A 20,976-nucleotide genomic window follows, 5' to 3' on the forward strand; every position below is an offset into this window, starting at 1 on the left:
TAGTTTTCATTTCAGTTATTTTATTGTTCATCTGTTTGTTTGTTCTTTAATTCTTCTAGGTCTTTGTTAAACATTTCTTGCATCTTCTCGATCTTTGCCTCCATTCTTTTTCCGAGGTCCTGGATCATCTTCACTATCATTATTCTGAATTCTTTTTCTGGAAGATTGCCTATCTCCACTTCATTTAGTTGTTTTTCTCGGGTTTTATCTAGTTCCTTCATCTGGTATATAGCCCTCTGCCTTTTCATCTTGCCTATCTTTCTGTGAATGTGGTTTTGTTCCATAGGCTGCAGGACTGTAGTTTTTCTTGCTTCTGCTGTCTGCCCTCTGGTGGCTGAGACTATCTAAGCAGCTTGATGGGAGGCTCCTCAATTTGTAGTTTTTATTGCCATTTTGTTAATTGTTTTGGATTTGTTTTTGTAATCTTATTTTTCCTCTCCTCTTTTGTCCTCCTCTCTTGTGATTTGTTGATAATCTTTAGTGTTGTGTTTGGATTCTTTTTTCTTTTTTGTGTGTATATCTATTATAGATTTTGGGTTTGTGGTTACCATGAGATTTTGGTATAGCAGTCTCTGTATATACATGATTGTTTTAAGTTGCTCACCTCTTAATTTTTAATGCATTTTATTTTCTTTAATTTTTATTGGAGTATATTTGATTTACAGTGTTGTGTTAGTTTCTGCTGTACAGCAAAGTGAATCAGTTATACATATACATATATCCACTCTTTTTTAGATTCTTTTCCCATATAGATCATTACAGAGTACTGAGTAGAATTCCTTGTGCTATACAGTAGGTCCTCATTAGTTATCTATTTTATACATAGTAGTGTGTATCAAATGTATTTTAAATATCCAGCATTTGTACTCTCCTGCTGTCACAATGACTGTTTTTCATATCATATTTGTGTGTGGATGATTCCCTACCTTTACTGTATGTTTGCCTTTACCAGGCAACTTTCCCATTTCGTTAATTGTCTTGTTTCTAGTTGTGGCCTTTTCTGCTTACGAAAGTTCCTTTAGCATTTTGTTGTAAAGCTGCTTTGGTGATGCTAAATTCTTTTAGCTTTTGCTTGTTTGTAAATCTTTTGATTTCTCTGTCAAATCTGAATGAGAACCTTGCTGGGTAGAGTATTTTTGTTGTAGTTTTTTCCCTTCCATCACTTTCAGTATATCATGCTGTTCCTTTCTGGCATAGAATTTCTGCTGAAAAATTAGCTGAAACCCTATGGGGATTTCTTTATATGTTTGTTGCTTTTTCTTTGTTGCTGTTAATATTTTCCCTTTATCTTCAATTTTTGTTAAATTGATTACTATGTGTCTTGGAGTGTTCCTCCTTTGGTTAATCCTGTATGGGACTCTGTGCTTCCTGGGCTTGGATGACTGTTTCCTTTCCCAGGTTAGGAAGGTTTTTAGCTATTATCTCTTCAAATATTTTCTCAGGCCCTTTCTCTCTCTCTTCTCCTGGGACCCCTATAATGCAAATGTTGGTGCATTTGACCTCGTTCCAGAAGTCTCTTAGACTGTCCTCATTTCTTTTCATTCTTTTTTCTGTTCTGTGGCAGTGATTTCCACCTGTCTTCCAGCTCACTTACTGTTTTTCTGCCTCATTTATTCTGCTATAGATTTCTTCTAGTGCATTTCAGTTTTTGTATTCTTCAGCTCTGGTTGTCTCTATACATTCTAACTCTTTGTTAAAAACTTCTTGTAGTTTCTCACTCTGTGCGTCTGTTCTTTTCCCGTGTTCTTGGATCATCTTTATGATCAGTACTCTGAACTATTTCTTGGGTACATTGCATATGTCCACTTCACTTAGTTGTTCTTCTGGGGTTTTATCTTGTTCCTTCATCTGGAACATATTTCTCTGCCTTCTCATTTCATCTAAATTTGTTTGCATTTTTATGTATGTGGGAGGTTAGTTATGTTTCTCAAACTTGGAGAAGTGGACCTCTGTAGGGATTGTCCTGTGTGTCCCTTCAGTACACTCCCTTTCTTCACCCAAGGGCCAGGGACCAGCTGGTCCCAGGGTAGGTTCTGACCTGTGCTTGGGGACTCATATCCACAGGCTGCAGGACTGTAGTTTTCTTGCATCTGGTGTCTGCCCCCTGGTGGGTGAGGCTCGTCTAGAGCCTTGTTCATGCCTCTGGGTGGGAGGGGCCAGTGTCTGCCCACTGGTGGGCAGAGCTGGGTCTTGGCCTTCTTGTGAAAATGTAAAAGTCTATATAGTGGTTGCCCTTATCAGTTTTTGGACTGGTAAAGGGTTCATAAGAAGACTCACATTTTAATCCATTTTAGGAGCAAGCAAACAGATGGAGTACAGCTGAGGCTACAAAGGGGAATCAGCCCTCATTGGTTAGCTAATGGTCTCTGACCTCCCCAGGCAGAAGGTGTCCTCACTCTCTATGGGGCCTGGGAGTGTGCAGGAAAACTCAGGAGAGGGCCGGCAAAGAAACAGATTAGAAGGAGAACGGTCAATACCAGGTTTTGACAATTTTATTGGAAAATAAGTACAGTCCATTGATCAATGATATGTGCTGTACATGAATCTGGCATCTTACTGTATAAAAATATTTGGTATCTGCTGCAGAATTATACAAACAAGTTTAAAAATAACCCTTCATCATTAACCAGTGCAAATATAATTTATCAAAAATATCATTGAAAAAATGGCTCAATACCCTTTCTTTTATTGCAAATAAAATAGAGGCAGAAGGGGGAAAATAAAAATTCTGCTAAGCCAGTTTTAACGACTGGAAATGAAACACTTCATTGCATTTGCAAACTTAAACAGTTAGGCTGACCAGAACAAAAAAATTACCATCAGATAATACAGTAAAATCTAATTAATGGGGAAGGCCTGAAAGGAAGAGGTTAGAGGAAACCTTAAAAGAGATTTTCAAAAATTAAATAAGATAATCTGCAGACATTTTTAAACAATAAAGCACTACACAAATCTATGTTATATGTGCAAATTACTTCTGAAGGCACCTCCGACAAAGAGACACACCCACACCTCTCCTGCAGAGAGCAGGGCTCCTAGCTGGAGACAGAAAAAACTTCCCATAAAGTGACAGCCAACAATAAGTACAATCAGACTGAGAAAAAGAGAGCCAAGTGCCTTAGGGCAGTTTCTTGGGGAAATCTCTTGGAGGAAGTGATTTGGAGTAAATTTTGAGTTTCAGTAAAATTCTGGTCAGCTGGAGAAAATGTGAGGAGAATTTCCAGTCAGAGGAGACAGGAAGGAGAGGCAGAGATGGAGGGGCACTGGGGGCAGGTATGAAGGTGCACAACTTGGGATTCGCAGAGCAGGACCAAGAGGGGTCCAGCTGTGTTGGGGTGGTGAGATGCTAGTGGGAGAATGTGGGCTTCAGCTCCTGAACCAGGAAGAGCTGGTGGAAGTATTCTAGTCAGGGCAGGATGAGACCAGAGCAGCATCGTGAAGGCTGGTTCATCTGGGGCCGTGTGTGTATGACAGAGTATAAGGAGGAGGTGACTTGGAAGTTGTCCTTCCAAAGAAGGGACGAGTCAAGTAAAATGCAGAAGAATAAGGTAGAACCGAATGGTCATTCCAGGGGGAAGGCATTAAGAGGTGGATCAATTCTTTGCAACTCTTTCTCTTGAAATTCTCTCTCTCCTGCAGAAAGCTAAGGTTATTGCAAACCCTTCTAATACTGGAGAATTCCTTTGTTCATTGAAATGACAGTTTTAAAGGTCTGTGAAGTGAAATTCCATCTTTGGAAAGTGACTGCCAGCTGTCAAGGGGTATGGGAAATGCAAGGCAAATGGAAAGTTCTCCAAGAATGCGTCTAATTTCCCTGGGAAGTACGGGTCTCACTGTGCCTGCAGCAATGTCCAAGAGAACCGCTCAAGGACCAGTGACCCTGCTGTCCCCAGACTGGGCCACAGCCCTGCCCTCAGACTGTGGGTGACTTCCTAAAGCTGTCTATAGAAGGTATTTCCTGCATGTTCATTCCTCTTGTTCGCTGCCTCAGTGCCTTTTCTCAGCAGTTCAAACATTCAGACAGGGCATCTGCTGTCTTGTTAAAGGACTTCCCAAGCCCTCTGCTCTGAGTTGCCCTGGCCACAGGGCAATTGTCACTACATCCTGCTCCCTTAACAATCCAATTCTAGGTGACCTCAGGGATAAGGGACTACACAGGTGTGTGGTATGACTGTACAAGTCAGTGAGGCCCAGCCCCGCCTGCAATGCCTGAAGACAGGAGTCACCAAGGAACTCTTGGCTAAGCTTCTCTGCTACCCGAGGGGCACGTGGACCTCCAGTGGCCGTTTCTCCTTAGAGTCCAGCTGAGTGGCCGGGGACAGCAGCTTGTGGTTGGCTGAAGGCGGCTGCCGCTGGACTGGCATGTGGTACCTGACCTTCTTCCAGAACCTCGAGTTCGTAGACTGCGACCCTTCTCTAATGTCCCCTGACCAGCGTATGGCCCCTTGTTTCTGCTTAATGAATTTAATGGATTCTGGCATTTTCTCATAGTCTGGGATTTTCTCTAGCTCCAGCAGGACAACTTTAATTCCTTCCTGAATGAGAGCGTTGTACATGGCTATCTGCTCTTCAGATGAATTCCCCAGCCAGCAGAATCCTGATATTTCTTGGGCCAAAATGATGATCAGTCTTCTGCTTTTCTTTATGGTTTCATTAGCAACCTCAACAATGCCTGAAAAACACGAAGCACAGCAAGTAAACTTTCAACTTACAATCATTCCCTCCAGAACCAAAACCCCTCAAGGTTCTTCCCACCCCATGGCCTATGTCTCCTAATGCTCTTTTTTCTTGCCTTACCTAAGATTGAAGGAGTTTCTCATTTTATAGAATAGATCAAAAACTGACCCACAAAAGGTGAGTATTTCATGCAGGGGTCAGAGTACTTTAAGTAGAAATTTATAAACTTTCTTGTTAAACCACTGGATCTGTATCACTCCTATTTTACCATCAGTTGTAAAGTAACTACTGGATCTAACTAGTTAAGTTTTCCAAAACGAAAAAAACTTAGTTAATTGTTGCCCCAACAGAACATAAGAAAAGTAAACACTTTGCATTTAATATGAAAATCGTCATCATGCACCACTTAAGAGGCTCTTAAAATTGTCAAATATGTACACCCAGGTCACAGTCTTCCAGAAAGAGGGAACCCAAGTTTAGTAATTAAATTAGTTTTACAAGACTATTACTTTTTCCATTGCATACATACTTTCCCCAACGTAGTCGTCTCGGCCACTGATGAACAGCTTATATCCACACTGTTTTTCCAAGACCTCAGGTAAGACGTTAAACACAAAAATATCTGAGTTAGAGGTGGACCCTTCCCCAGGGGTCTTTGGATATAGTATGTATGCATCATACGTCTTTCCATCTGAAGCTAAAGAGAAAATGCAATATATTTGGAACCAAAAGAAAAAAAACGAGATTTGGTAAAGTCAATATCGCAAACACGCATTTCATAGTGAATTACTAATTTTGTGTACAATGGTATGAAGCAACAACACCAAAAGTATAATGCCTTTTTAAAGTGTTCATCTCTTACAAGTTTACATTTATTCTGTTTTACTACAAAGTTCTTATATTATTCGATGGTCCCCTCATATGCAAACATTCTTTACCCCTCAGTATGGAACTATCCTTATCTCACTGTTCTCATCTTCCCCAAATGTCTAAGCCCTGAATTCTATCCATTCTTCCTTTTATTTATTAGTGTAGTGTTATTTTTTTGTGAGGTTTAAACAAAAGAGAGAGTGCTTCCCTGATGCATGAAAATTACATCATTTCTTCCATTTGATGGCAGATCATGGGGTGATCTGTGTTCTACCCAGCACAGAGCAAGTCCTCAGCCACAGCTTCTGAATAACTGGATTTATAAGCAGATGCTCTAAATGCCTGTGTATCCCACCATTATGAACACCAGAGCAGTAACTTAGAAAATAATACTATTCAGTCTATTTGGTTAAGAAACTATAATTATGTATAATTATGTTATTTTGTATATGCCACATTTCATTTTAAAATTTAAATAAGACCCCTCCTAGTTAGCTTTTACATCTCTTAACTATCCCAACAAGAAAATACTGCATAGAATACAAAATTGTACCTTTTTTTGGGAGAAAATCATAGAAAGAATCTCTGTACCAAAGCACAATGTCAACCTTGAAGACTTTATAGATGAAAACAGAGCATGTAATTACCAATGTTAACATGACAAATACACCAATTGTGGGCGTCTGGAAATCAGGGGCTACAGCAGAAAAGAGGGGAAAAAATATTAGAACCCAAAGAATTTAAAAATTGAGCATAGCAAATTAAATATTATCATCCCAGAGAAACCATATTTGGGATTGGCCTGTAATCCCAAATCCCAGACAGTATTAACCCATTCATTATCATCTTTTATTAATGAATACTAATGTACAAAGTCATTGAGAATGGATACTGTATAAAACTAAGGTGCATTGTACTAAATTTTCACCTAAGTCGTATGTAATAACATAGAAAAAATACCAAAGACCATAGGATACAGCATTCCATAGGACTATGAGTAAAGTCAGAGTCACTCAAAAGCCTACAAAAGTTCTACAAAAGTAGAAGAGTCAGGTGGAGAAAGCTGAAGACAGGGGGAAAGGAGAAAAGGGTTTAGGGATGCCAGACAGTGTTTCACACTTCCACATCCTCCCAGCTTCACATGCTAGTTATTCATCTGATGACTGCAGAGGAGTCATGTGGAGAGGTAAGGGGGAGGAGAGTAGAGAAAGAAGGAGCCTTCTAAATGTCAGGGGCCAAGGAGGCAACCAGAAAGCTCTGTTATTTTGCTTTTCCAATTTCAGTCATTGATCCATCTGCAGTTGAACTGGCTATGAAGTGGAACTCAAGATATCCGATTGGCCCAATTGATAGTTCACATTTACAGTCTTAATTACTGTCGCTTTGAACAAGATCATGATATCTGAAGTGTAAATCTTCCCGATTTGTCGTTTTTATTCAAGACCACCTTGACTAGTCTTGCCCCTTTACATTTCCAATATGACCTTTAGGATAAACGTGCCCACAACAACATGCCCACACAAATGCACACCCACACCTGCACAAATATTGCTGAGATTTTGATTGGAATTGTTTTGAATCTATAGATTAATCTGAAGGGAGCTAACATATTTATAATACTGAGTATTTCAGTCTTTCAATCCATGGATATTGTATATCCCTCCATCTATTAGGTCTTTAATTTATCTCAATAATATATTTTTAGTTTGTATCACAGATTTTGAACAGCTGCTGCTGGATTTATTCCTACATACTGAATATTTGATAGTTTTTGATGCTACCGTAAATGTTATTTTTTAAACTTAATTTCTATTTGTTGTTGGTATTTGCAGTAATACATAGAAATACTATATATAAACATATACACTAGTGATCGTGCTAAATTCATTTACTAATTCAAATAGTTTGTCCATAGGTTCTTTTAGATTTTCTTCCATGTACACAGTCATAAATACCGTATTTTAATTCAACTACAAATTATCTTAAAATATTTCACAAACACTTTAAGATTTTTTTATTGAAGTATAGCTGATTTATAATGTCATGTTAGTTTCAGGTGTACAGCAAAGTGATTTAGTTATATATACAAATATGTATATAATTCAGTTAGATATGTATATATATTGTGCATATATATATATTCTTTTTCAGATTTTTTCCCCTTATAGGTTATTACAAAATATTGAGTACAGTTCCCTGTGCTATACAGTATGTTCTTGTTGGTTATCTATTTTATATATATTAGTATGTATATGTTAATCCCAAACTCCTAATTTATCCCCCCCCCCTTCCCCTTTGGTAACCATAAGTTTGTTTGCTATGTTTGTGAGTCTATTTCTGTTTTGTAAACAAGTTTATTTGTATCTTTTTTTTTTTAGATTCCACATATAAGCGATATCATATATTTGTCTTTCTCTGTTTGGTCTACTTCACTTAGTATGATAATCTCTAGGTCTATCCATGTTGCTACAAATGGAATTATTCTATTTATGGCAGAGTAACATTTTATCGCTAATATATACCACATCTTCTTTATCCATTCATCTGTTGATAGACATTTAGGTTGCTTCCATTGTTAAATAGTGCTGTTAGGAACATTGGGGTGCATGTATCTTTTTGAATTGTAGTTTTCTCTGGATATATGCCCAGAAGTGGGATTGCAGGATCATACGGTAACTCTATTTTTAGTTTTCTAAGGAACTGCCATACTGTTCTCTATAGTGGCTGTACCAATTTACATTCTCACCAACAGCATATGAGGGTTTCCTTTTCTCCATTCCCTCTCCAGCATTTATTATTTGTAGATGTTTTGATGATGGCCATTTTGACAAGAATGAGGTGACACCTCATTGTAGTTTTGATTTGCATTTCTCTAATAATTAGTGATGTTGAGCATTTTTTCATGTGCCTGTTGGCTATCTGTATGTCTTCTTTGGAAAAATGTCTATTTAGGCTTCTGCACATTTTTTGCTTGGGTTTTTTTTATTATTATTATTGAGTTGTATGACTATTTGTGTATTTTGGAGATTAATCCCTTGTCGGATGCATCATTTGCAAATAATTCCTCCAATTCTATAGGTCGTCTTCTCACTTTGTTTATGGTTTCATTTGCTGTGCAAAAGCTTTTAAAGTTTACTTAGGTCCCATTTGGTTTTGTTCTTATTGGCATTACCTAGAAGATGGATTGGAAAAAATATTGCTGTGATTTATGTCAAAGAATGTTCTGCCTATATTTTCCTCTAGGAGTTTTATAGTATCTGGTCTTACATTTAGGTTTTTAATCCATTTTGAGTTTATTTTTGTATAGGGTGTTAAAGAATGTTCTTTTTTTAAAAAATTATTTATTTATTTATGGCTGTGTTGGGTCTTCGTTTCTGTGCGAGGGCTTTTTCTAGTTGTGGCAAGTGGGGGCCACTCTTCATCGTGGTGCGCGGGCCTCTCATTATCGTGGCTTCTCTTGTTGCGGAGCACAGGCTCCAGATGCGCAGGCTCAGTAATTGTGGCTCACGGGCCTAGTTGCTCCGCGGCATGTGGGATCTTCCCAGACCAGGGCTTGAACCCGTGTCCCCTGCATTGGCAGGCAGATTCTCAACCACTGCGCCACCAGGGAAGCCCTAAAGAATGTTCTAATTTCATTCTTTTACATGTAGCTGTCCAGTTTTCCCAGCACCACTTATTGAAGAGATTGTCTTTTCTCCACTGTATATTATTGCTTCCTTTGTTTAATTGACCACAGGTGTGTGGGTTTATTTCTGGGCTTTCTATCCTGTTCCATTGATCTATATTTCTGTTTTTGTGACAGTACCATACTATTTTGATGATTGTAGCTTTTCAGTGTAGTCTGAAGCCAGAGAGCCTGATTCCTCCAGCTGTTTTTCTTTCTCAAGATTGCTCTGGCTATTCAGGCTCTTTTGTGTTTCCATAGAGATTTAAAATTTTTTTGTTCTAGTTCTGTGAAAAATGCCATTGGTGGTTTGATAGGGATTGCATTGAATCTGTAGATTACCTGGGGTAATATGGTCAGTTTGAAAATATTGATTCTTCCAATCTAAGAACATGGTATATCTTTCCATCTGTTTGTGTCATTTTCAAATTCTTTCATCAGTGTCTGATAGTTTTCGGGGTACAGGTCTTTTGCCTCCTTAGGTACGTTTATTCCTAGGTATTTTATTCTTTTTGATGTGATGATAGATGGCATTGTTTCCTTAATTTCTGTTTCTGATCTATTGTTAGTGTATAGAAATGCAACAAATTTCTATGTATTAATTTTCTAACCTGCAACTTTACCAAATTCATTGATGAGCTCTAGTAGTTTTCTGGTAGCATTTTTAGCATTTTCTATGTATAGTATCATGTCATCTGCAAACAGTGACAGTTTTACTTCTTTTCCAATTTGGTTTCCTTTTATTTCTTTTTCTTCTCTGGTTGCTCTGGCTAGGAATCCTAAAATTATGTTGAATAAAAGTGGCAAGAGCTGGCATCCTTGTACTGTTCCTGAGGAAATCTTAGAGGAAATGCTTTCAGCTTTTCAGTGTTGATTATAATGTTAGCTGTGGGTTTGTCATATATGACTTTTATTATGTTATGTTCCCTCTATGCCCACTTTCTGGAGAGTTTTTATCATAAATGGGTGTTGAATTTTGTCAATAGCTTCTTCTGCATCTATTGAGATGATCATATGGTTTTTATTCTTCAATTTGTTAATCTGGTGTATCACACTCATTGATTTGTGCATACTGAAAAACCCTTGCATCCCTGGGATAAATCCCATTTGATCATGGTGTATGATCCTTTTAATGTATTGTTGGATTTGGTTTGCTAGTATTTGTTGAGGATGTTTGCATTTATATTCATCACTGATATTGGCCTGTAATTTTCTTTTTTTGTGGCATCTTTGTCTGGTTTTGGTATCAGGGTGATGGGGGCCTCATAGAATGCATTTGGAAGTGTTCCTTCCTCTGCAATTCTTTGGAATAGTTTCAGAAGGATAGGCATTAACTCTTCTCTAAATATTTGGTAGGATTTGCCTGTGAAGCCATCTGGTCCTGAACTTTTGTTTGTTGGGAGTTTTAAAATCACAGATTCAATTTCAGTACTTGTAATTGGTCTGTTCATATTTTCTATTTCATCCTGTTTCAGTCTTGGGAGACTGTACCTTTCTACGAATTTGTCCATTTCTTTTTAGGTTGTCCATTTTATTGGCATATAGTTAGTTGTAGTCTCTTATGATCCTCTTATGACACTGTATTTCTGCAGTGTCACTTGTAACTTCTTTTTTGTTTCTAATTTTATTACTTTGGGCCATCTCCCTTTTTTCTTGATGAGTCTGGCTAAAGGTTTATCAATTTTCTTTATTTCTACTCTGATCTTTATGATTTCTTTCCTTCTACTAACTTTGGGTTTTGTTTGTTCTTCTTCCTCTAGTTACTTTAGGTATTAGATTAGGTTATTTGAGATTTTTCCTGTTTCCTAAGATTGTATCACTATAAACTTCCCTCTTAGAACTGCCTTTGCTGCATCCCAGAGGTTTTGGATGGACATGTTTTTTTCATTTGTCTCTAGGGTTTTTTTTTCTTATTTCCTCTTTGATTTCTTCAGGTGATCCATTGGTTCTTTAGTAGCACATTATATAGCCTCCACGTTTGTGTTTTTTTGCAGTTTTTTTCTTGTAGTTGATTTCTAATCTCACAGTGTTGTGGTTGGAAACAATGCTTGATATGATTTCCATTTTCTTAAATTTACCAAGGCTTGCTTTGTGGCCCAACATGTGATCTATCCTGGAGAATGTTCCATGTGCACTTGAAAAGAATGTGTATTCCCTGCTTTCAGATGGAGTGCTCTTATAATTATCAATTAAGTCCATCTGGTCTACTGTGCCATTTAAGGCCTGAGTTTCCTGCTTGATGCTCAGTCTGGATGATCTGTCCATTGATCTAAGTGGGGTGTTAAAGTCCCCCACTATTATTGCCTTACTGTCAATTTCTCCTTTTATATCTGATAACATTCTCCTTATATATTGAGGTGCTCCTTATATGCTAGGTGCATATATATTTACAATTGTTAAATCTTCTTCTTGGATTGATCCCTTGATCATTATGTAGTGTCCTTCTTTGTCTCTTGTAACAGTCTTTATTTTAAAGTCTATTTTGTCTGATATGAGAATTTCTACACCAGCTTTCTTTTGATTTCCATTTGCATGGTATATCTTTTTCCATCCCCTCAGTTTCAGTCTGTATATATCTCTAGATCTGAAGTGGGTCTCTGGTAGACGATATACATATATATGGGTCTTGTTTTTGTATCCATTCAGCAGTCTGTATGTTCTTATTGCCATTTTGTTAATTGTTCTGGATTTGTTTTGGTAGGACTTTTTTTTTTCCTTTTCCTCTTTTGTTCTCTTCTCTTGTGATTTGATGACTACCTATAGTGTTAGTTTCCTTTTTTGTGTGTATATCTATTGTAGATTTTTGGTTTGTTGTTAACATGAGGTCTTGGTATAGCAGGCTATATATATACATTATTGTATTAAGTTGCTGATCTCTTAATTTCAAATGCATTTTAAATATCCTGCATTTGTACTCTCTTCTTCTCATGATTACTGGTTTTCATATCTTTGTGTGTCTATGATTTCCTGCCTTTACTGTATGTTTTCCTTTACTGGTGAGCTTTCCTGTTACATAATTTTCTTGTTTCTAGTTGTGGCCTTTCCTTTTCTGCTTATAGAAGTTCCTTTAGCATGTTTTGTAAAGCTGGCTTGGTGGTACTGAATTCTTTTAGCTTTTGCTTATCCGTAAAGCTTTTGATTTCTCCATCAAATCTGAAGAATAACCTTGCTGTGTAGATTATTCTTGGTTGTAGGTTTTTCCATTACATCATTGTAAATATACAGTGCCACTCCCTTCTGGCCTAGAGAGTTTCTGCTGAAAAACCAACTGATAAGCTTATGTGGTTTCCCTTGTATGTTATTTTCTGCTTTTCCCTTGTTGCTTTTAATATTTTCTCTTTATCATTAATTTTTGTCAGTTTGATTACTACGTGTCTCGGCATGTTCCTCCTTGGTTTAATCCTGTATGGGACTCTCTGTGCTTCCTGGAATTGGGTGACTGTTTCCTTTCCCATGTTAGGGAAAATTTCAGCTATTATCCCTTCAATTATTTTCTCAGGTCCTTTCTCTCTCTCTTCTCCTTCTGGGACCCCTATAATGCAAATATTGGTGCATTTGACATTGTCCCCAAGGTCTTGTAAACTGTCCTCATATTTTTCATTCTTTTTTCTGTTCTGTAGCAGTGGCTTCCACCACTGTGTCTTCCTAATCTAATTTTGCAGCCCCATGGTAGGTCGATGGGTCTGAACTTTTAAAAGCAACCTATATGATTCTGAAAATAAGTGGTCTCAAGACCAAACTATTAATGGAGCAAATAAGGAATACTAATGGTGAAATTTTGAGGAAAATAATTTTAGTGCAATGAAAAAGAAAAGGAGGCAGCAAAGGAAATAAGGGTACAATGAAGTAAGAGAAAGTACAAGAAGAAAAGAGTAGAATTTTAAGGAGAGTTGGCAAATGCTGCAGAGTATCAGTGAAATGAGGAGGGAGAGGAAGCTGAGTAACACTTGAAAGAGTCTGTAAGAGGCTTGAAATATCCAGTAGGCCATGAGGAATCACTGAAGCCTTTTAAGAATAAGAAACACAAGATGGCAGAGTAGAAGGACCTTGAGTTCACCTCCTCTCACGAGCACACCAAAATCACAACTAACTGCTGAACCACCATCGATAAAAGACTGGAACCTACCAAAAACGACATTCTACATCCAAGGAGTTAAAGAAGAGATCATGATGAGATGGTATGAGGGGCACACTCGCAATATAATCAAATCCCATACCACCCAGGTGGGCAACCCACAAACTGGAAAATAATTATATTGCAGAAGTTCTCCCACAGGCATGAGAGCTCTGAGCCCTACATCAGGCTCCCTCACCTAGGAGTCTGGCATCAGGAGGAAGAGCCCTCAGATCATTTGGCTTTGAAGGCCCATGGGGCTTCACTGCAGGAGCTCCACAGGACTGGGGGAAAGAGATTCCACTCTTGGAGGGCACACAAGGTCTTGTGCACACCAAAACCCAGGGCAAAAGCAGTGACTACATAGGAGTCATTACCTGCTGGTTTGGAGGGTCTGCTGGGCAGGCAGCAACTGTGGCTCTCTCTGGGATCATAAAAGCCGGTGGCAGACATATCTGGGAGTGTTCATCTACGTGAACTCTTGATAGAGGCAGATATCCTGCTTGGGTCTTTGGCACCAAGACCTGGCCTCTTGCAACAGCCTGTAGGCTCCAGTGCTGGGGTGCATCAGGCCAAAAGACCACCCAGGGCAGGAACACAGCCCCATCCGTCATCAGACAGGCTGCCTAAAGACTTCCTGAGCCCACAGCCAGCTCTAGATGTTCCCCTTGACACGGCCCTGCCCCCCAGAGGGCCAAGCCCCAGTGGCACCCACCAGTGGTCAGGCACTGGCCCCTCCTACCAGGAAGCCTGCATGAGCCCCTAAACCAGCCTCACCCACCAGAAGCAAGAAAACTATCATCCCACAGCCTGTGGAACTGAGTACACAAACAGGTCAGAAGCTACCCTGGGACCAGCTGGTCCCAGGCCATTGGGTAGCAAGAGGGGAGTGTACTGACATCGGACATCCCCTACAGAGGGCCACTTCTCCAAGACCAAGAAACGTAACTAATCTTCCATATACATAAAAATACAAATAGAAAGTTAACAAAATGAGACAGCAAAGGAATACATTCCAGACGAAGGAACAAGATAAAACCCCAGAAAAACAACTAAATGAAGTGGAGATAGGCAATCTACCCAAGAAAGAGTTCAATATAATGATCGTAAAGATGATCCAAGAACTTGGGAAAAGAATGGATGCACAGAGGAAAAAGCTATAAGAAGTTTTTAACACAAAGTTTGAAAATATAGAGGCAACCAGAGTTGAAGAATACCATAACTTAAATGAAAACTACACTAGAAGGGATCAATGGCAGAATAAATGAGGCAGAAAAATCAATCAGTGAGCAGGAAAACAAATACTGCCAATATTGTGTTTGATTACAGAATTCATGAAAACCAGTAACTTCTAACATCCTGTCTGGAAAGTGGATATTTAGGCTTCCCCTGTGCATTCATCATGTAGTAGTTTACCTAAAAATATTCATTAGGTACTGAGGATGACAAGACTTAAGTTGCTATTAGCTCTGGAAATAGAATGATTAGTAATTATCTGCAACATCACAGAATTTATATTCAAGTAAAGAAAACTAAGATAGATATGGACATGCATAGCAGAGGCCCTAACACCTCATCTGTTTGGGCAGAGAGATGGGTTAAGAGTAGGCAGCAGGACAGAGAAACCTCCTAGAAGAAGATATAGTTCAGCTGAGAAGTAAAAAAGGAACGGCAGTCCCCAGGTTAAGAGGAATCTAAGAGCATTCTGGGCAGAGAAAATAGCATTGTAAACCTCAAGGTCATGAAATCTTACTACAGGAAAACAAAATTGCACTTCAAATAAACAGCTGTGTTGTTTACCTGGATGTATTAATTGGATATATGCTGTACTCCTTCCTTCTGTATTCTTGGCTAAACAGATAAATGGATGTAGAAAAAATTTACTTTCCACTGCTGTAATATTAAGCCGTGCGATGACTGTACTCCTTCTTTTGTTTAAAGGATTCTGCACGCTGTTCAAAAGAGTAATAAAATTGTATAAATGGCATCAATTATAGACACGATAAGCATCCCTGGTTTATCGTTACAGCAGAAATAATCACCAGCCCTAAGCACAGGTATAAGAATCAGGCTGTTAGCAAGACTGATCTGATATTTCATAGCCCTAAGACCACTGTTAGTAAAAGACTCAGTAGCACAGAGAAATAAAATTAAAATTACCAGCTTCCAAGAAGGAAAATGGGGACATAGGCATTCTGGTCTCCATGGGGCACAAAGAATATATGAAACAAGAGTAGATTGGGACAGATGGGAAAGGGTTTGCAAGTCATGCTAAGAAGTAATAGGGCGCCATCAGAGACCTGAGCAGGGGAGTGCCTGGTTTTCGGCCACACTTAATGAGTCTTTTCTAAACTACTTTAAAAATGGAATGACATGAAGGATAATTCAGGACAATTGCTTCATGGGAATGCTGCAACATTTTTAACTGAATTTAAGAGAAAGCCTTCCAAGTGGTCTGGAATTTGTACCATGATGACATGTATTGTCACCTTCATTGGACAAGATCTTATGAATCCTGCTGAGCTTAGCAAAACTCAATATGGGCAGCAAAGGGTTAAGGACCAATCAATGACCAACTTGATCACTGCCACTAGATTCAACCATAATGGTTATATAACGTATGACATGGAATTTAATACCAAAATGTCTCTATGGCATGTCTGGCTCTTAGCATACTTACTATGTAAACTCTTCCATCATCATAGGTTCATATTCCTTAATTGCTGACCCATTCCACCTCCAGTAGACAAAGTTACTCAACTGGCCGGTAACATTGCAGATCAACTGGAGCCAGGATCCTGCAAAAGAATGTATTTTTAATCATAACATTAATGGACTTTTACCTGATCTATCTAGATTAATAAATGACTGTTGAACAAAAATTTTAAATTATAGGAAAGCAAAAAGAAGAAGAAATTGCCCTTATATCCACCACCGAGAGATAAGCACTATTAGTAACTTTACGTATCTCATTCCTTACCTGTCTGTGCACGTATGCAATTTTTAAAATGGGGTGTCATTGTCTACTATTTGTAATAATTGTACATTGAGAATTTCGGCTCATGTGATTAGCCTTCCAAAATAGGCTATTTCATGGCAGTTTACTATTCCATCATACTGACATACTATGATGAATTCCTTTCCTATTGCTAAACATAATTTGTTTCTAATTTTCCATTATTGTGATTAACATTCCAATGAATGTTCCTGTACATCAACATTGTACATATCCTGAAGTATTACTCTGAATAAAAATCTGGAAAAATTGAGTTAAAAGAGATACGTATTTTTAAAAGCCAAACGCCCTGTCCCAAGGGAGACTATACCAGTCTGCACTCTGTCCAGTAGTGTATGCAAGAGTCATTTATCCCAAAAAGCCCCAGATACCAAGTGTTTTTGGTTAGTCATTGCCAACTGAGAGAAGAAAAAAATTCTATTTAAATTTTCATCTGCATTTCTTGAGCTCATGGTGAATTAACATGTTTTTCATAAGCTTAGTATTCATTTGCCTTTCTTTTAAGAATTGCTTGTTATGGGCTTCCCTGGTGGCACAGTAGTTAAGAATCCGCCTGCCAATGCAGGGGATGTGGGTTCGAGCCCTGGTCCGGGAAGATCCCACATGCTGCGGAGCAACTAAGCCTGTGCGCCACAACTACTGAGCCTACGCTCTAGAGCCTGCAAGCCACAAGTACTGAAGCCCACGTGCCTAGAGCTGGTGCTCCGCAACAAGAGAAGCCAACGCAGTGAGAAGCCTGTGCACTGCAAGGAAGAGTAGCCCCTGCTCTCTGCAACTAGAGAAAAGCCCACGCGAAGCAACGGAGACCCAACACAGCCAAAAATAAACAAATAGAACAAATAAATTAAAAAAGAATTGCTTGTTGTTCCTAATGGCCATTACTAAACTGCATTCTCATATTATTAACCTTACGATGCATGGAAGCTCGTTATTTATCAAGGATAGTAACTCTTTATCATACATGAAAACTACTGCAAATATCTTTCAGAGTTTTTCATTTTGTTATTGTTTATGGAAATTCTTTAGTGTATATATTTTTATTATTTGGCCAAATTTACAATTGTTTTATACTATCTGTTTTCACTATTTTTTTTTTGTTGAAAAGCTCTCTCTACCATCAAATCAGGAAAATATTCCATGTACTTTTTTCTTTCAGGTATATATGATGTTTGCATTGTTGTGTTGTTTTGACTGTTTTAGTTCTTTAATCTGTCTAGAATATAACTTGGGTATGGTATGAGAGAAAGCTTTAACCTAATGTTTTTATCCAAATAGTTGACTGATAATTCCAGAATCTCTTATTGAATAATAAATCTCTTCCTCACTAATCTGTTATGTAATGTAAGAATTATAAAATAATTATTTGGGACTTTCTAGGTTGATCTGAATGTGTATACTGACGCCAGGGGTACCACACTCTTAATTATTGCAGTTTTAGGGTAAATATTCATATCATTTAGCTTTTCTTCCCTGTATTATCTTAGTAATCTCAGCATTTTATTCTCCCAGGTGAATTTCAGTATCACTTGCCAATTTTTAAGCCCATTCATATTTTTATTGGAATTCCATTAAATCTGTAACTTACTGTTGAAAGTCCATACCTTTACAATTTCCAGTTTTTCATATAGGAAAAACACACATCCTTATTACAGTTTTTCTTAAATTTGTGTTTCTCGAGATTGTTTTTATTATTGCTCCCTTTGGAGCTTTTTTGTATTTTTTTAATCCCAGTTGCCTAACTCTCCATGAATTTTTAATACCACAGATATACACTATATCTATTGATTTAGATTTTTTCACCTCCTAAGAACCAGTTTTCTCCCCATTGCAGACAACATCCCCCCATCCCTTTAAGAATGTATGCTTTAAATCTCCCAGTTTTTTGAGACTTATAGGTCAGAGTTTGTGGAGTTTTTGTTTGGTTGGTTTTTTCTTCCTTATAAATCCAATGTAATTTTTAAAGGTTTTGCTAAGCTATCTTATAGACATCTCTATGGCATTTACTGTTGCAAATAGGATCTCTTTTCCCATTGTTTTCTTGGTTTTTGCTAAATAAGTCTAATATTTTAGAATATTAATTTTATATCTGGCCAATACAATATTTGTAAGTACATAATTACATGATCTGAAAATATTACAGTTCTTTTCTCCCCTACAGTCAGCATGCCTTGGTTCTTTTATCTTTGCATTAGTGGGCACTTCTGGAACATGTTAAGTAAACTGGTTATATGGGCACCTTTGTCTTGTTCTTGACTTCAATGAGAAGGCCTAGACCTGTAGAAGGTTTAACACTATATAGTGTTTCACCATTAAAAATGTTGGTGACGATTGGTTTGAATTGATGTTATTAAGTGCAGAAAGTATCCCTCAATTCCTATTTTTCTAAGTCATTTTACTGGTAATTAATATGAAATCTTATCAAATAAATGCCTGATTATAGGATAAACATATGCCACGGTGATCAGGCCTGTGATCAATGTGATATATTAAAATTATTGTTTCCTAATGTAAACTTATTTTTAGATCTGTAGATCAAATCTAGGCTTTAGAGCTCTGAAGTATACATTCCTCCAGCATGCCTTCTCAACAGGGCAATATGTGTTTCTTGGCGAGGACAGCAAGAAAAGCTTAGCTATTGCAATGGTTTGTGGCCTTTCAAAGTGCCATAGTGCATATCTGGGTATTAAATATCTGAGAAAGTAAAGAGGATTAGGGAACAAATGGCTTGTTAGGTGCTACAGGGGAGCAATAATGGGGGAAAAAGGGTTGAAACACTGCTCTGGATTCTATGGGACAATATTTAAAGTTTTCACATCTTTGTTTATATCTATGAATGTCTTTATATTACTTTCCACCATGAAGAACAACTTGGCCAAGTACAGAATTCAGAGGTCACAAATTTGACCTTCTAATCTCTGTACAATTGTTCTTTGTCTTCACGCAGTTACTATTACAGAATTCTATCTGCCAGCCTGATTTTTGATCCTCTGATACAAAAAATCTGTTTTTATGTTTGGACCAGTGGTTTCCAACAGAACTTTCAGCGTTGGCAAAAATGTTCTATGGTTGTGCTGTCTCATACGTAGTCACTAATCACATGTCGCTCTTCAGCCCTTGACTCAGGGACTAACTTTTAATTAAACTAAATAAATTAATTTAAATTTACATGTAGGTAGCCACACATGCCTCGTGGCTATCGTATTGCATAGCTTAGATCTGAATGCTTATCATGTTACATCTTTATTCTTGAAATGAACATTATCACTAACTTGGAAAAATAATTTTCTAGAATAACTGTCTTTTTGGCCTGTAGTCCTACTCTTCTACCTAAAAGCTTAACTCTGATCATAAGAAATCCATCCTGCACCAAATAAATTACATTTCTTATTCCTAGGCCTATTGAACTTGGTCTGTCTTTGTTTTTCTTTTTTTTTTTAAGATTTTTTTTGATGTGGACCACTTTTAAAGTCTGTTGAAGTTGCTTCTGTTTTATGTTTTGGTTTTCTGGCTGCGAGGCATGTAGGATCTTAGTTCCCCAACCCGGGATCGAACCCGCACCCCCTGCATTAGAAGGCGAAGTCTTAACCACTGGACTGCCAGGGAAGTCCCTGAACTTGGTCTTCGGCTGATGCCTTCACGAGTAATAAGTGTCCATAGGAAAGTAAGGGTAGGCCAATCACACATGGCTAGATGTTTGCCATAAGAGGCAAGAAATCCAAAGAAAAACATTTAAGACATAATCTGTGCCACTTTCCCTCTAACTTTAGATATATCCACTAAACAGCTTAGGTTGTGTGCAGTAAAGGTACAGTTTATCTTAATCTCGAGTTCAAAAAATACTGATTTCAGCATATCCTGATTGTAGCCCACTTACCCAAGACCACTTCTATCGTCTCATTAGCTGGACTCACGATCTCAGGTCTCTTGTTCCTGGATTTCACTGAAAGAAAAACATCCATAAGGTCTCTTATAGACCAGAATCTCAAGTGATGACCACACTTGGCAAAATATACCAACAATATACTACAAGGCATCTGCCTGATATTCCCTCTACTGGCCAAAGCATATATAGCAGGAGACAGAAGGCCAGAGGTGAAGGTAGGAGGCTGACACAGAGACCACAGCAAAACTCACAGAGTTGGCCCTTCTGAACCCAGAGTTTGGTGCTGCAAAAAAAAAACACACATCACCCGGCCCTGGGTCTCCAGACAAGTGCCCCTCTTCATGCAACTCAGGAAAAACGAGTCGTTGTGGAAAGGGACTTCCCTGGATGGAGCATTATTAATTAACCAGAAGGCCATCTATTGCTAGACCTGCTTGTATTAGTAATTTTCACAATGACCCAAGAGTGAAAGCCACAATTATTGAAGAACGCCAAACATTTTGGCATAATTCATTAAAATAAGCAGAAAAATACTAAGGAGCTCCAGAAATTAATCTGACTTTTATTTACAAGATGATTGGCTTCAAGAGTTGATCTTGGGCCAAGCCTGAGAAACTATGAATTTGAATGCCCAGTATTCATTCTGCCACAGTCAAAAAAAAAAAAAAAAATGTTAGCTCCATCAGGGCAGGATACTGTCTCCTTTGTTCCCTAATGTATACCTAGAACAGTGCCTGAAACATAGTAGATGC

The 20,976-nt window shown here is 38.1% G+C and overlaps 1 protein-coding gene across 13 annotated transcripts in view; it reads right to left on the reverse strand.

The window, feature by feature from the left end:
• Window positions 1-2,470: 2,470 nt before the first annotated feature.
• IL1R1 (interleukin 1 receptor type 1) overlaps window positions 2,471-20,976 on the reverse strand; it is a 93,847-nt gene continuing 75,341 nt past the window's right edge. For 11 of the 13 annotated variants that reach the window (XM_082357383.1, XM_082357377.1, XM_082357384.1 and 8 more), the window contains 6 exons: window positions 20,216-20,281; window positions 16,006-16,123; window positions 15,126-15,277; window positions 6,101-6,244; window positions 5,207-5,374; window positions 2,471-4,672 (listed from right to left, as the gene is read on the reverse strand). In XM_082357383.1, the coding sequence (XP_082213509.1) occupies window positions 4,254-4,672; window positions 5,207-5,374; window positions 6,101-6,244; window positions 15,126-15,277; window positions 16,006-16,123; window positions 20,216-20,281 (1,067 nt within the window). In that variant the 3' untranslated portion in view covers window positions 2,471-4,253. The remainder of the gene's footprint in view (window positions 4,673-5,206; window positions 5,375-6,100; window positions 6,245-15,125; window positions 15,278-16,005; window positions 16,124-20,215; window positions 20,282-20,976) is intronic. The other 2 variants (XM_082357378.1, XM_082357381.1) reach the window with 2 other exon arrangements.

This window comes from Balaenoptera borealis (assembly GCF_965194805.1).
Source record: "Balaenoptera borealis genome assembly, chromosome: 15".
NCBI lineage: Eukaryota > Metazoa > Chordata > Mammalia > Artiodactyla > Balaenopteridae > Balaenoptera > Balaenoptera borealis.